This window comes from Gallus gallus, chromosome 5 (genome assembly GCF_016699485.2).
Source record: "Gallus gallus isolate bGalGal1 chromosome 5, bGalGal1.mat.broiler.GRCg7b, whole genome shotgun sequence".
Taxonomy (NCBI): domain Eukaryota; kingdom Metazoa; phylum Chordata; class Aves; order Galliformes; family Phasianidae; genus Gallus; species Gallus gallus.
In genome coordinates, this window is record NC_052536.1 from 17,733,914 (window position 1) to 17,747,226 (window position 13,313).

Consider the following 13,313-nt stretch of genomic DNA (forward strand, 5'->3'; position numbering starts at 1 on the left):
GAGCATAACAAATGGGACAAGACCCAAACTTAAACCCCTTCTTCCTATCCATCCTTCCTGTGCCATCCTCCCTGACTTCTCCACAAGGGAAGATGCAGATAAGCCAGCCAGCACTGTGTGACCATCACTCACTGTTCAGACCACAAAGCTCTTGCATTAAAAGAAAACTAGTGACACCACCAGTATTCAAGATAGCTTGAGATTTCTCTGATAGTTTTTCTGCTCAAATACAAGGCTCTTCTTGCTTGGTCTCAAATAACTCTAACAGGAGCAGCTGTGGCAGTTATTCCCTAACAGACGTGTAGTGAGGACACACTGTGGAGTGGTTTACAAAACTAGACCACAGCAGTCTGAAACCTACAGTACTTACATTAGCCGTTACACATAATTTCTCTCGTTACTTTCCTGCTCTGAACTTAAGAGAAAGCCTCAGAAATCACAGGCAATGACCAAGTAATAATAGTAATCTACAATATTCTGCTTTGCCTGCAGTTTTGTATCAGACAGTTTAGAAGCTCTGATCTACAAAGCCCATATAAACAACAAATATGTTAGTATGCGCAGAACTACACTGAAGTTCAAAAGCCAAAAAGAGCAATCCACTTCTGAAAATGAGGCTTAAACTTTGAAATAAAACTAAACAACTACTGCACTATTTTGTACTAACGTATTTGCAGAAAACAATTTACCTGTGATCAAAGGGAAAAAGAAAATTGCAGCAAGTTTTTCAAGCTCTGTCCTACATTTCAGTATGTAATTACATTAAGAGATAACAATTCCCAGTTTTCCAATTTGTTTGTTCCTGCATACCAAGGCTGAGCACATGACTTTCTATTTCTTGTAACTCTTTGGGAAAAAAAAAAAAAAACAGAAAAATAATAGCAACAAATTTATTACGCAGCACTTAGTGTTTGTTTGGTTGAAACTGGTCTCAGAAGTAATTAAGGTCAAATAATCTTCCTATGGACATGAGGAATATTATTAATTTAATTAATAGATATTAAAATTAATACTAGTATTTAAAATACACTACAAAAACGAACACAGGATTACAGGATTATGGCAGTCCACCCAAAATAAGCATTTAAAATGTGGGCAGTGAGGATCTCCGTACCACTGCTATCCTGATTACACCAATATTAATCCCCTTTCTGTGTTAAAATACCCAATAGCATATGAAACAGGTTAATGTTGCTTCTCCTCAAACAACAAATATACAGGGCTGTAATACATGCTTGTGTCCCTTTTTCTTCTATTAAGTAACATGAGCTAAAATTAGAACTCGCCGTAGTGTGCTGCTGACAGTTTGTAGATTTTTAAGTCTTTTGATTTACTGCCCTTTCTTGTTTCTGCTTTTATCTTTCTTGGTATGATTTCTCTTAATGTGAGAAGTATTCTGCAGACGTCTGATTTATGAAAATCAGAAGTGCTAAAAGGGTTCTCAAAATCAAAATAAAAACATAAAAAAGCAGAATATTCATCAGGCTGCCTGGCATTTAATAAAAACATATTCAGCTGGAAAAAAAAAAATCAAGAATGCTGATCTCAATTACTCTGATCTAAGAAAATGGGCCAGAAAAGCAGTTTTACTGATACCTACTTGTATCTTTGTCTTTTAAAAGACCCGTTTTGATTCTTCTACAATAAAATGCATGTTTCTTAAGCTATTTACAGTCACAATTCCTATAAAAATAAATACTTATGTTTGAAAAATGTTTTACATAAAAGCAATTGCCTTGTGTGGAATATGTATATTTTAAAGGATAAGCCTACTATATTAGCAGACTTTCGATATTTAAAAAGAAAATCCATGTGAAAGCACAGACAAACCATCACATACACATATCTCTGCATAATTATAGAGGAATACAGGAACTCTGACTTGAAGCCTAGCAACAGTATCCAAGTATTAGTTAGTCTGCTAATCAACTACCAAAAACTCACACATCAGCTCAATATGTCTCATTTTTCAAAAGCAAAAGCGAACAAAAATAAAGCGAAAGAATCCTCTATTGCTTCTAGCTTCCAAGCTGCTGAAGGACAAGATGCACAATATAAAACAAACCTTGTTCACTTGAAGAAGAACAACCCATGTCATTTAATCCATGTGAAAATTCATCTCATCACAAAGAACTAACGCAAAAGACAGATTTAAAAATAGGTTATCCAAGTCAAAGGATTATCAACTTGAAACATACTTAAGATCTGCATATCTGTATCTAATGAAAGCTTCAATATTCTTACATATGTGATTGGGTTTTCTACCTCCATCCTATAGAAGCCATAGTAAATTCTGTATAGCAAAAGCTTCCTAAATCTGCTGTGCTCATTTACTCACAGACAGCTGCAGGCTGGATGAAAACAAACAGGGATTAACTTTTCTATTCATCACATCTTCTAATCCATTACTTTCCCTTAGTTTGCAATAAATAAATACATAAACATAAATAAATTATAAATGTACAGAAACTTCTTTTTTTTTTTTTTTTTTTTTTTTAAGTTTGCAAAGGGGTGTGGTTATTTTAAAGCAATGTGTAACTGCTGGGCTACCCATCAGGAGTGTGTGTAATGTCTTTCTCAGTGCAGAAAAGAAGATAGAACAATAGTCATAATGCTGCTGCAAGATAGTTCTGTGTTCCAAAGACTCTCATAATTAGTGATAATTAGAATAAGCTGCTTTGATGCTGTTACTATTCCTTAAATGACTAATTTAGGGGCATGATGAATTGAAATAATCTGAGAGGCTACACTAGTCTTTCATACTGCTTGTAAAACAAGTTAAGTACCATTCGCTTATAGGTTCTTCTTGCTTTATGAAAAATATCATTTTATGTTGTTTCCAATAGGATTACTTTAAAAATGATAGAGCAATTTCCATTCACGTTTTGAACATCTGTCAAGAAAGCAATTTATATAGATATTTAGAATACCATTAAATAAATAAATAAAATACATTAAACAAAATAAATACGTACATTAATAAATAAATACAATGAAATCTGGATCCATTTTTTAATCCCTTACTGATACACTTTTTTCCTCTGCCCTGAATACTCTATCTTCTAGGTATGATTTGGTCTTACAAAAAAGCACCATTCTTTTCAGCTAAAACTGGTGTGAACTTCTCCTGTTAACAACAGCAAGGTATCTTTTATTATATTAAGTGCCAGGCATTATTTGCAAAGCTTTTTCTCAATTTGCTCCTTAATATGGCAGCACCAAGTCAAAAAAACTTGTTATTTGTGATGAATAGATTTCATCTCTCAGTTCCAACAAACCAGTCACCCAGATAGCTAATGTATGATGGAACGATTAAGTGGCAGCGATGGTGGGAAGAGCAGCAAGGTGAGGAGAAAAAAATTGCTGATACAAGAAGGCAGAACGCGCGTGAGAGAACCCACACAATCATGAGCATCCAGTGGAAAAGAAAGACAGAATTGCTAACAGATTTTATGCTGGTACCGTGGTTAAGCAAAGGAGGTTCATTGAAACTCAAGTTTGCTGGGAGGCACAAGGGCTTAGATCCAAAAAAGAATATAAGAGCTTAAAGTGAGTGCAACTTTCTCTGAACGTTTAATGTGCCATAAATCAGAGTTAGGAACATAGCAAGTGGGTTTGGATTCTGAGTCTCTGCCTTTCTTGGCTCATCCCTCAATTCATCACAGGTTTCATCTATTAAATCAACCAAGAAGCGAGGGGCTTCACCAAGGCTGTGACAGACATCAGGTTTTCTCCACAGTGGAGAAACAACATGGAGTTAGAGAGGGCAATTCAGGTGTGTGCTCTTCAGCCACAGTGGTGCTGCTGAGAGATGTCTTAGAGAACCTCCACCAGCTCTAACCTCTCCTGGCAGTTGTGAAATACTGAAAGATCCTATATATGTCTCAAACCACACTTAGCTTGTTCAACTGAACAGCCTCTATAGGACAATTTTATGCAGCTGAGAATTTCCTGGCAAAATCTCATGTCTTGTTTTCACAGCACTAGGTAGGTACTTATTTTGGCAACATCTGAGTGACGCAAACAGCCAGCACACACCCTAGAAGAACAACCCTCTCTTTGGGTCAGACATCGCATACTTTAGTAATGTCACCATTTTTGTCTTTTATGGTTCTAAAATGGGCATTATTAAATTTTCTTTTTACAGTATAGTGTCAAGTATTACAGTTACTGCAGAAAAGCTTGTCTCATATTTGCCTATGTTTTCATTATTTCAACAATTTGTCTGATATAAGTGCTTTGTAATTAAATAAAAAGGAAGAGCAATCTCTGTGGGAATTGATCTGTAGAAACTTTTGAACTTTCAGTTCTGCTGAACAGTTCTGCTGTAAATTATTATTTTCTACTGCTAGAGAATACCTAGATCATTTTCCACTTGTGCAGCTTCTCCATCATCTTCAACAATACAGATAGTCATAGCACTACAATTTGGCATCAATCCAGGCAAGAGAAAAAAAACGCTTCCTTTGAGACATAAGATCAGTCTCCTCTAAACTGAACAATTCCAGACTTTGTGTATGGCTACTCTAATACCCAATGAAGAGATAACTGGCAGGCAAAGGTGGAATAGCTAATGAGTAATAACACACCGAGCGCTTAAGCATGCGAATATGTCTATGTAGAGTTCTCTCACACTAGCGCAATGAGGTGTAGTGCTGTTGCTGCTGGCATACTGCAGCCACCTCCCATTACTGCACAGGCAGTGATGTCCTCCCATGGAAAGACTGAGATACGATCTCTGCCACTGAACGAAGCAGCTCATTCATGGCAATGCACGGCACAGAACCATGAATCATAAGCATTACATTACTGCTGTTAGATCCTTATAATTGCCGTTTTGGCTACATTACTCGAAACAGCTTTGTGACTACTGAGAAACTGGAAGACACCCACACAATACCTTCTGCATTGAAAGTGCAAATGACTTCCTACTGCAATAGTTTGGGACAATAAATTTATCAAAGAATAAAGTTAATTAGCACATACCAAAACAGATGGACACTGATAATGAAGTTCTTCACTGTTTAAGATTAGAGATTTCAATAAAATGTTTTTCCCTATTAGATATATTAGCTTGAGAAATGTAACAACTCATTTCTATTACCAGATTAAAATACTGCTCTTGAAACTGCTAAGTTAGATCCAGCCTGCAATCATGCTCATCAATTAAAATTTTCCCATCCTTAAGATGACACACCTAGGAAAGTAGGTAGATTTTTCTGAAAAAAATATTATTGCCATTTCTATTACTTATGCGTATATTAGGTTTCCATTTATAAAGTAACTATATGGAAAGATATTGAATGAAGATCACAAAAAGTTAAAATATTAGATCGGAAGTCTTCCAAGAGCAATGTAGAGTTTCTTCTCTGATGTATCACTAACCCCTCCTGTGAATGAGCACTACTGTGAATAATCATGAAAATCACTAACAAGTTTACCGTTAGCCATGGAAATTAAGTTCTGCTAAAGCATGAGCCACGTGACTATCATTTTTTTTTCCTGAACTGAATCTCATCCATCTAATATTTAACTATATTACAGTCACTCTTATACAGTAACCCAGAAATGGCACTGATCAGGGGAAAGGAAAAATAGCACAGAGCTGAAGTCAGACAAACATCATCATCAAGGTCAATATGATTTCAGGTAAACCAGCTTAAAGTCTACTGTCAATAAGAGTGATGTAAGCATTACTTAAATTTTACAATTTCTCATATTGAAACTGTAGCATAGTTAAAACTTGTAAGTAATTCCTTCACTAGATTTTTTTCTTTCATTGTACTTAACTATTTTTTAGAGAAAAAAAAATACACTTAGGAAGACATTAAACATAATACTGTGCTCTGTCTATCTGCAGCATTTGTTCTGCACTGGATGTATAGGCAACTCAGAGTACCAAGAATTAGCACAGCAGAAACAAATGGGACCATTTGAATCTAACCAATCATTTCTGTTCATTTCAAGATCCTCACAAAGTTTTAAAATCATTAATAATATGTGAATATAAACAAGATGTTCACTGTATAAGGAATAGCTGGTTCATTTTTATGTTAATTTTTTACATCAAATTATCATAAAGACAGAAGGAAGAAGATATGTGGAAAGGAACTGTCCTACTTGTCTGATAAAAACCTTCGAAGCTTGCAGTGAACTGCAGAAACAAGACATTTATGCAGAACGTCTACGTAATTTCCAGAGTTAGCTCAGTGCATACTACAAAGAATTAAAAGTATCACAGTGATAATAAATTTCATATGATGAATTTTCAAATATATCCCTACAGAGCATGTGCAACTGGAAAGGGAAGGGGAAGAGAGACCTTAATGTAGAACAGTACTTTCTCAGACCTTAACTGTGTTTGAGGTGGCTCAGTATTCCACATGAATAATACTATTAAGTCATAGACTTTAACTCATGGAGTTAAATCAGTGCAGGCAACTATACAGACCCTCCTACTTCAGAACGAATGCCTTTCCTAGTGCAACATTTTTTCTGTAGGGCTTTAATTGGTTTCAGCTAAAGGATTTTAATTAATCTGTATCAGAAGTCACTTTATTGAAATTATCTTTATTTTAATGGCAGAAATCACTATGTAAAAAGATCTTTAAAAATCCTGAAGGTTTATCTTGAGGGCCCTTAATGCCTATCATTTAGAACTACTGTCTTCATGCAGTCTCACACACCAACCTCCATGAGAGGAAAAGTCTTTATGGATATGGATAGACAGTTTTTGCCATATATATATTCAGTTCCAAGGAAGCATCTTTATTTTCCTCCTACCAATTATTCCCACGTGAGAACTGCTTTATCCTGATGCTAAAGTTCAAAATAGCCAACAAGAGACAATTTAGCTATGCTGGGTATGAGCCCGTGCATTTAATCCATTAGAAACTGGCTAATTCATACTCAAAACATCTGCAACTGTTGCATTACCTATCAAGTTTTCCTTTTCTGAGCATATTTTGAAAACATTTCATCTATTTTCTCCTACCTGCATTATTTAAGGGAAAGTTACTTATAAAATCTCCCTGAAACAACACCATCACCAGCCTCACAGGCATATCTAACATTAAACCATACTTAACATCTTCGTAAAATCTTGGTTCAAACATGAATAGTTTATTTTCAGTGTTTGAAAATATTTTGCTTACCAATATCAGCTTCCCTGTGATTCTTGATATATTCAGCAAGCTCAAAATTTCCTGCTATTATAGCCACCTGAAGGATTGTAAAATAGTTAAAATTAATATCTTGCCATAATTCATTAAGTAGGAAAACATGCAAGTTATATTACTAATAAACATCACACATTTCATTTTGCAAAATTGAGTAACTTTGTTTCTTGGACATTTCTACTTCCATTCTTCAACTGTTGCACACAATGCATTGTGGAAGCAACATTATGAAATGATACTACAACCTATTTGAAAAAGCACAGCAAGTCTCCTAGTTACCCATTAAATAAGGCTGCTGTGATCATGGATGTCTCTCAGGCGACTGCTATAAGACCTGTGGAGCTTTTCATGTTGTGGCAGTCAAAAGCAGCAGTGAACATTAAATACAGCATCCCCAGCACTCTCAGGGCTATACTGATGACTGGAGAATTGTATAATCATAGGTTCTTAGAGATACACTGAAGACATTATTTTCCTTTTCTTGATCCTCCTTGCTCCTTACCTGAACATTTAATCAGAAGCTGCACTGCAATGTATGTAGGATAACCAGGAAAGAAGTACCAAAAACTACAATAAGTCAGGTATCACTAAAACAGCAAAGATGACTACAGAAGAGAAACTTCAATAGTTTATGCGTATGTAAATAATTTAAAGCATTTATTAAACTACACTTCTGGTAGAAAAAATTATTATCTTGTTAATTTATTTCCTGATTGTAAAACATGGCTGCGTGACAGGCTATTCCAAGTCCTCATCTAAATGATCTTAATAAGAGAAATATCTCCACAGGGTAGGAAGAAAGATTTGCTTTTGCTATTGCTATTTCCTCCCTTCTTCCTTTCCTGCTTTACTGAGAATATCCATCAACTCCCTTTCCTTCACTTATTTTGAAGCTTTCTTTCCTCCCAGTGTCACTGTGTCCTTCCTCATGCTGGTTAAAGTGATACGCTGAGCTTTTCTCCTAAGAGCTTCTGCATATACAGAGTGAATCATAGAATCATTAAGGTTGGAAAAGACCACTAAGATCATCTAGTCCAGCTGTCAACCCATCACCACCACACCTACTAAACCAGACCTACTAGAGTCAATTCCAGGGATGGTGACTCTACCATTTCCCTAGGCAGTGTGTTCCAATGTCTTAACCACTCTTTCTGAGAAAGAATTTGTCCTAATGTCCAATCTCAATGCGGGCAGAAAAAAAAAATAGAAAAAAAAATCTTACTTAAGGACTCCCCTGGATATAGTACTGCTGTCAATCATGAGAAATAATTTAAAATCTGGGGAGAAGTCTAAGTTGATAACCAAGAAAAATTGTCAGCTGTTCTGAACCATTCAACTAATATCAGACATGAAGATTAATGAAAAGAATGACATATTCTTAGGGAGATGTATGAGGTACAATTAATACAAGTAATATTTTTTAATGTAACAAGTCTAAGCTTATTCTTTCTCTTACTGCAGCAAACTTCTTTAAAGAGTCAGTTCTATTTACTATTAACAGACACAAAATAATATGGAGGCCCTTAAAAATGAAGAATTTTATACACTCATGACTCAGTGGAGGCTCAGGGGAGACCTTATTGCTCTCTATAACTACCTGAAGGGAGGTTGTAGTGAGCTGGGGGTCAGCCACTTCTGTCGTGTGACTAGTGATAGGACTAAAGGGAATGGCTTCAAGCTGCACCAGGGGAGGTTCAGACTGGATGTTAGGAAATACTGCTTCTCTGAAAGGGTGGTCAGGCACTGGAACGGGCTGCCCAGGGAGGTGGTGGAGTCACTGACACTAGAGGTGTTCAAGGAACGTTTGGATGTTGTGTTGAGGGACATGGTTTAGTGAGAACTATTGGTGATGGGTGGATGGTTGGACAGGGTGATACTGTGGGTCCTTTCCAACCTTGGTGATTCTATGATTCTGATTCTATGACAAGATATCGTTAGAAAATCTCGACTATGATGTAGGTAAGAGTTTCCAAATCTGTTTTAAATGGTAGACTCAGAGCAGCCTTAAATTATAAGCCACATTTCGGATATCTATTTCATTTCAAAATAAAATAATTACATAAATTTTCTGTGCTTTTCATTCAGCATGCCTCATTTCGTACACTATATCTCTTTCTGCCATTAGTGAATCTTGTGTAGGCCTTGGGCTTATTGTATATCCTACTAGAACACTGGAACAAGTCTCATTAATGTGCAGTCCTGTGATAAGTATTTGCAGCAGGAATGGGTGAACTGTCTTAGAAAAGAGAACTCATTACAAAACTCCTAAATAAACCTAGGTAGGAATAACTGCCAGATTATCACGTTCTCTTCTCTGCTCTACAGTCCTCCTGGTGAGTTTACTTTAAGGCATTTCTATAGGCCTAAGATCCTCATTGCATTAGTCCTCATGCCTCAAGTTATCACTCACGAAACATTTCTGGAAATCCCTGTAGATCCAGATCTAAATCCTTGCAGAACCCAGATCTAAAAAAAAAAACGTTTTCAAATACACTGAAGTAATCTCCGATTTATCTCACAGTCTTAAGCAAGCAGCAGTTGGTTTAAGGAGAGACAGGCTGATCAAGTGCAGGTTGTAAAATTTACAGAATAGGAAAGTATAAGCAAGCCTCCGAAGAAATCACTATGTTTTAGGTGTAATACAGTATCAGAATGACTTTTTTAGATTACCAAGAAAAGCTTAAAACAAACAACATAACATAGCATTTATCATGTTTACATCCTAAATCCAAGTCCCCCCTCCTTTTTCATTATTATTGCTTTTCAGATGTTGTTTTTTCCTCTGCAAATTTTCTTATCTCATTATAAAATTCTATCCAACATAAAGGCTAAATACAGTAATTAAGTTTGTTTCTCATTTCAAGTGTGTTTATGTGATAGCAGCAGCTCTGTTCCACATTTACACAGCTCTTAGCAGTTGTATTCAAGAGGTATTTACTTGTGCTTTAAAATAATCTCCAGTAGATAGCTATGAGCATCGCAAGTGCAATGTAATAATTTTTGTCTTTTAAGTAATTGATGTACATAGAGTACGCACCATACTTACTCGAAACAATCATGTAATTTCTCATTACAATATTAAACGTAAGGAAATAATTTGCTCTGGGCACTTCTCAGTTGTTTTAGATATAATAATTGATTCTTGCAAGCAAAATGTATTATTATTAATCAATAATGCTGGTTCTAATCAATCCCACTTCATTTAGACTGCAATTGACTCAGACACATAAATATCTACATGCTATATTATCTCCAAAGATCAGTGAGTTCAAACAGAGGTAGATGGATATGGTGGAGCACTGCCACCTCATCATCAATAATTATCCATCTGAAAATTATTAGTATTTTAACTGCTAGTCAGAACACCTGTATTCCAGGAACTAGTCATGAAAAAAAACCTTGCTTCTCAGCATTGATAATATATCCAAATCTGGCCCTCAGCCTTCAGTGGCTAGTTTTAAAGTGCGACTTATCATTCAACCTGGTCAATGGCACTAAAAAAGTAACAGAGAAGCTATGCAAATGCTGCCTGTTTAACCTCATATTCTGCAGCCTGCCTCATAAAAACATTTGTATATACATCAGGGAGTGTTATGCAAGCAATACTACCTTTCATCAGCATTACCACTAATTGGCATGCAAAATTCAAGCAGGGAATTCAGCAGTGACAGGCTGCTTGCTAGACAGCCGCCATGTTACTCAAATGAAAGAATGTTTGATACAAAAAAGATTTTAAAACTCAAGTAAAACATGTTGTTCAAATGACAAATACATTTTATTACTTGAAAAAAGATAGCTGAGAGACAGCTTGACAGAGAATTGTTTCTGAATCAAGCACTAGATTCAGCAAGCTCAAGGTATCAACTCTTAATTCAATTTACTTCAAATCAGTAGAAACATTATGTAAAATTCCAACAGCAAAAATGAAGGCAAGTATGGTAAGATCTAAAGAAAGCAAGTAAAAAAGTACAAATATTTCTTGGCATAATGTCAATGTGCTTCACTTGAGTTTGATGGGTAAAGAGTGTGGGAGAAAGTGGAGTCAGAGAGAAATCTGAAATATATAAAATTATATTCATTCAGTTTTTACTGTCGCAAACTAAGCACAGTAGCCTCTTTTCCACCAAAATTCTTCTTGAACCAAAGTAGCAGTGTGATCAGACAAAACTATTAGTGTGAATGCATTAGGGCAAGTGAATGGTCTTCAGAGGATCAGAACAATGGGTTTCAACCAGTACGAATTTACTACAAAATGAAGCGGTCCAACTTTTCCTTTGAGTAACATAAAAACTTCAGTGGAAATTTATTGAGGTTCTGTAATTGTACTAAATTTAATTGTATTTTAGAAATAAATATATATTCATGTACTTTACAAGACCTAATAGAGTGATTTCATAATTTACATGCTGTTAAATACCCATACTTCTCTTGCAGGGATGTTATACAGTCGGATTTCTACTTGACAGGTCACTGCATGAAAGTAAGTTTTCTTTGGCTTTCTTTTTTGGGTTACAATACATATCTTCTTGGCAGTAAAAAAAAAAAAAAAAGAAAAGAAAAGAAAAAACAGCACAAGCAGCAAAACTATAGTGAAAGTCTCTCCCAATTCCAGTAGGAATTGGATTCCAGTCATCAAAATGCATCACATGCATGTTTCCAGACATGAAATATTGCCATGAAAGGCTGGAGCTAGCACTTTACAGCTAGAGGCTAGCTACAGATTCTATTATGCTGAAGCTTCAAAAATTGCAGCTCTTTAAAAAACAGCATATAAAGCAGTCTTATGATATTTCAAGTTCATGTCCTTAGTGAAATTATTCTGTAAAACTTGATAAAGTCTGGTTATCTTCTCAAAAAGTCATTAATCTATGATTTCCACTCAAATCTGTAAATCTTTTACCCTATTTTTAAAGGCCATATTTACTATGCATTGGCTCCAGATCAGAAAGACTGCTCCTGCAGCATCCCAGCATGGTGACAATGAATGTCCCGCTGAAAAACATAACTAAGCAGGTCAAGTACAGTGCTTTCTCACTCAAAGGAGGAGGTTTTATCTGCTGCATGGACATTTGGTTGGGATCACTCACACGTAACTGTCTATACAAGAGAGATAATAGCGATTCTCTTGATTTTCATATCACCATTAGAGGCAATCTTATATGACCAATAATAACCAAAGTTAATCGTTTATCAGCTCCTTCCCCTGTCTAACTTCAGTACGGATGTTGATATGGGCACCCGGTTATTTTCTAATTACATTTGAGAACATAGAGAACTAACTTGAATAAATACACACACCCTTACAACGGGGAAACAAGCAGAAAGTAAAGCTAAGCCAGAAGACCTATGTAGGAGGTAATTCATACAAAATAAAATAAAATAGACCCATGTAGATAGAATGGCAGTATCATCACCTACTTCCATGATGCCCTGTCTTCATAAGGTCATCATAACAAAATGTTAATGGAGTCACTGATATGTGTCAGAGCTGCATTGTACTCAAGTCATGGAGTTGGCAACCTACTAGGCAGGGCAGTTGAGCACTGGTTGTTGCTGACAGATGGTGCAATGCAGAGCATGCCCAGTAACTGTGTGTTTACACCAATATTTGCTTTGTCTTGGAAGAAGCAAAGCTTGTTACAGCTGCTCCATTGTCTCATGTACTATCTTACAGACAGATGTTTCTTTTCAAACCTAACCCGTGACTGTGGCTTACTGTTTGTCATGCCAGGCAATCCAGTGGTAATTAAATGGCAGCTCAGTAAGCAGAAGTTTGAATGAAGTGGCTGTGATGCTTTAGGCCGTGGTGGGGAGCAGGCAGAGGACAGGACACCCTGTGATTGCTGGTCCAGACATATGCTGTGAGATTTAAAGTCTAACTACAAGGCAGGGTGCTTCTTTATCCTAGCACAGCATTATTTTCATCTTCTGGTTTTCTGTTACTTACAGCAATAAAACATCCTTCTAGATACAGGCGGTTTTTAGGTTGGCTTTCAGAAGTCAGTCCAGAAATCAAAGATTTGAAGCATCGGGCTAGTTCTGGCTTCCTGATTCTTGTTCCCCAAAGAAATTTAGCTTAAATGAAGGCAAATAAGTCTACTTTGTAGATATATTGGAGCCTGGTGGATGTCCAGA

The 13,313-nt window shown here is 36.1% G+C and overlaps 1 protein-coding gene across 16 annotated transcripts in view; it reads right to left on the reverse strand.

The window, feature by feature from the left end:
* SHANK2 (SH3 and multiple ankyrin repeat domains 2) overlaps positions 1–13,313 on the reverse strand; it is a 343,211-nt gene that overhangs the window by 254,025 nt on the left and 75,873 nt on the right. For all 16 annotated transcript variants that reach the window (XM_040701785.2, XM_040701784.2, XM_015286884.4 and 13 more), the window contains one exon: positions 7,155–7,221. In XM_040701785.2, coding sequence (XP_040557719.1) covers positions 7,155–7,221 — 67 coding nt within the window. The remainder of the gene's footprint in view (positions 1–7,154; positions 7,222–13,313) is intronic.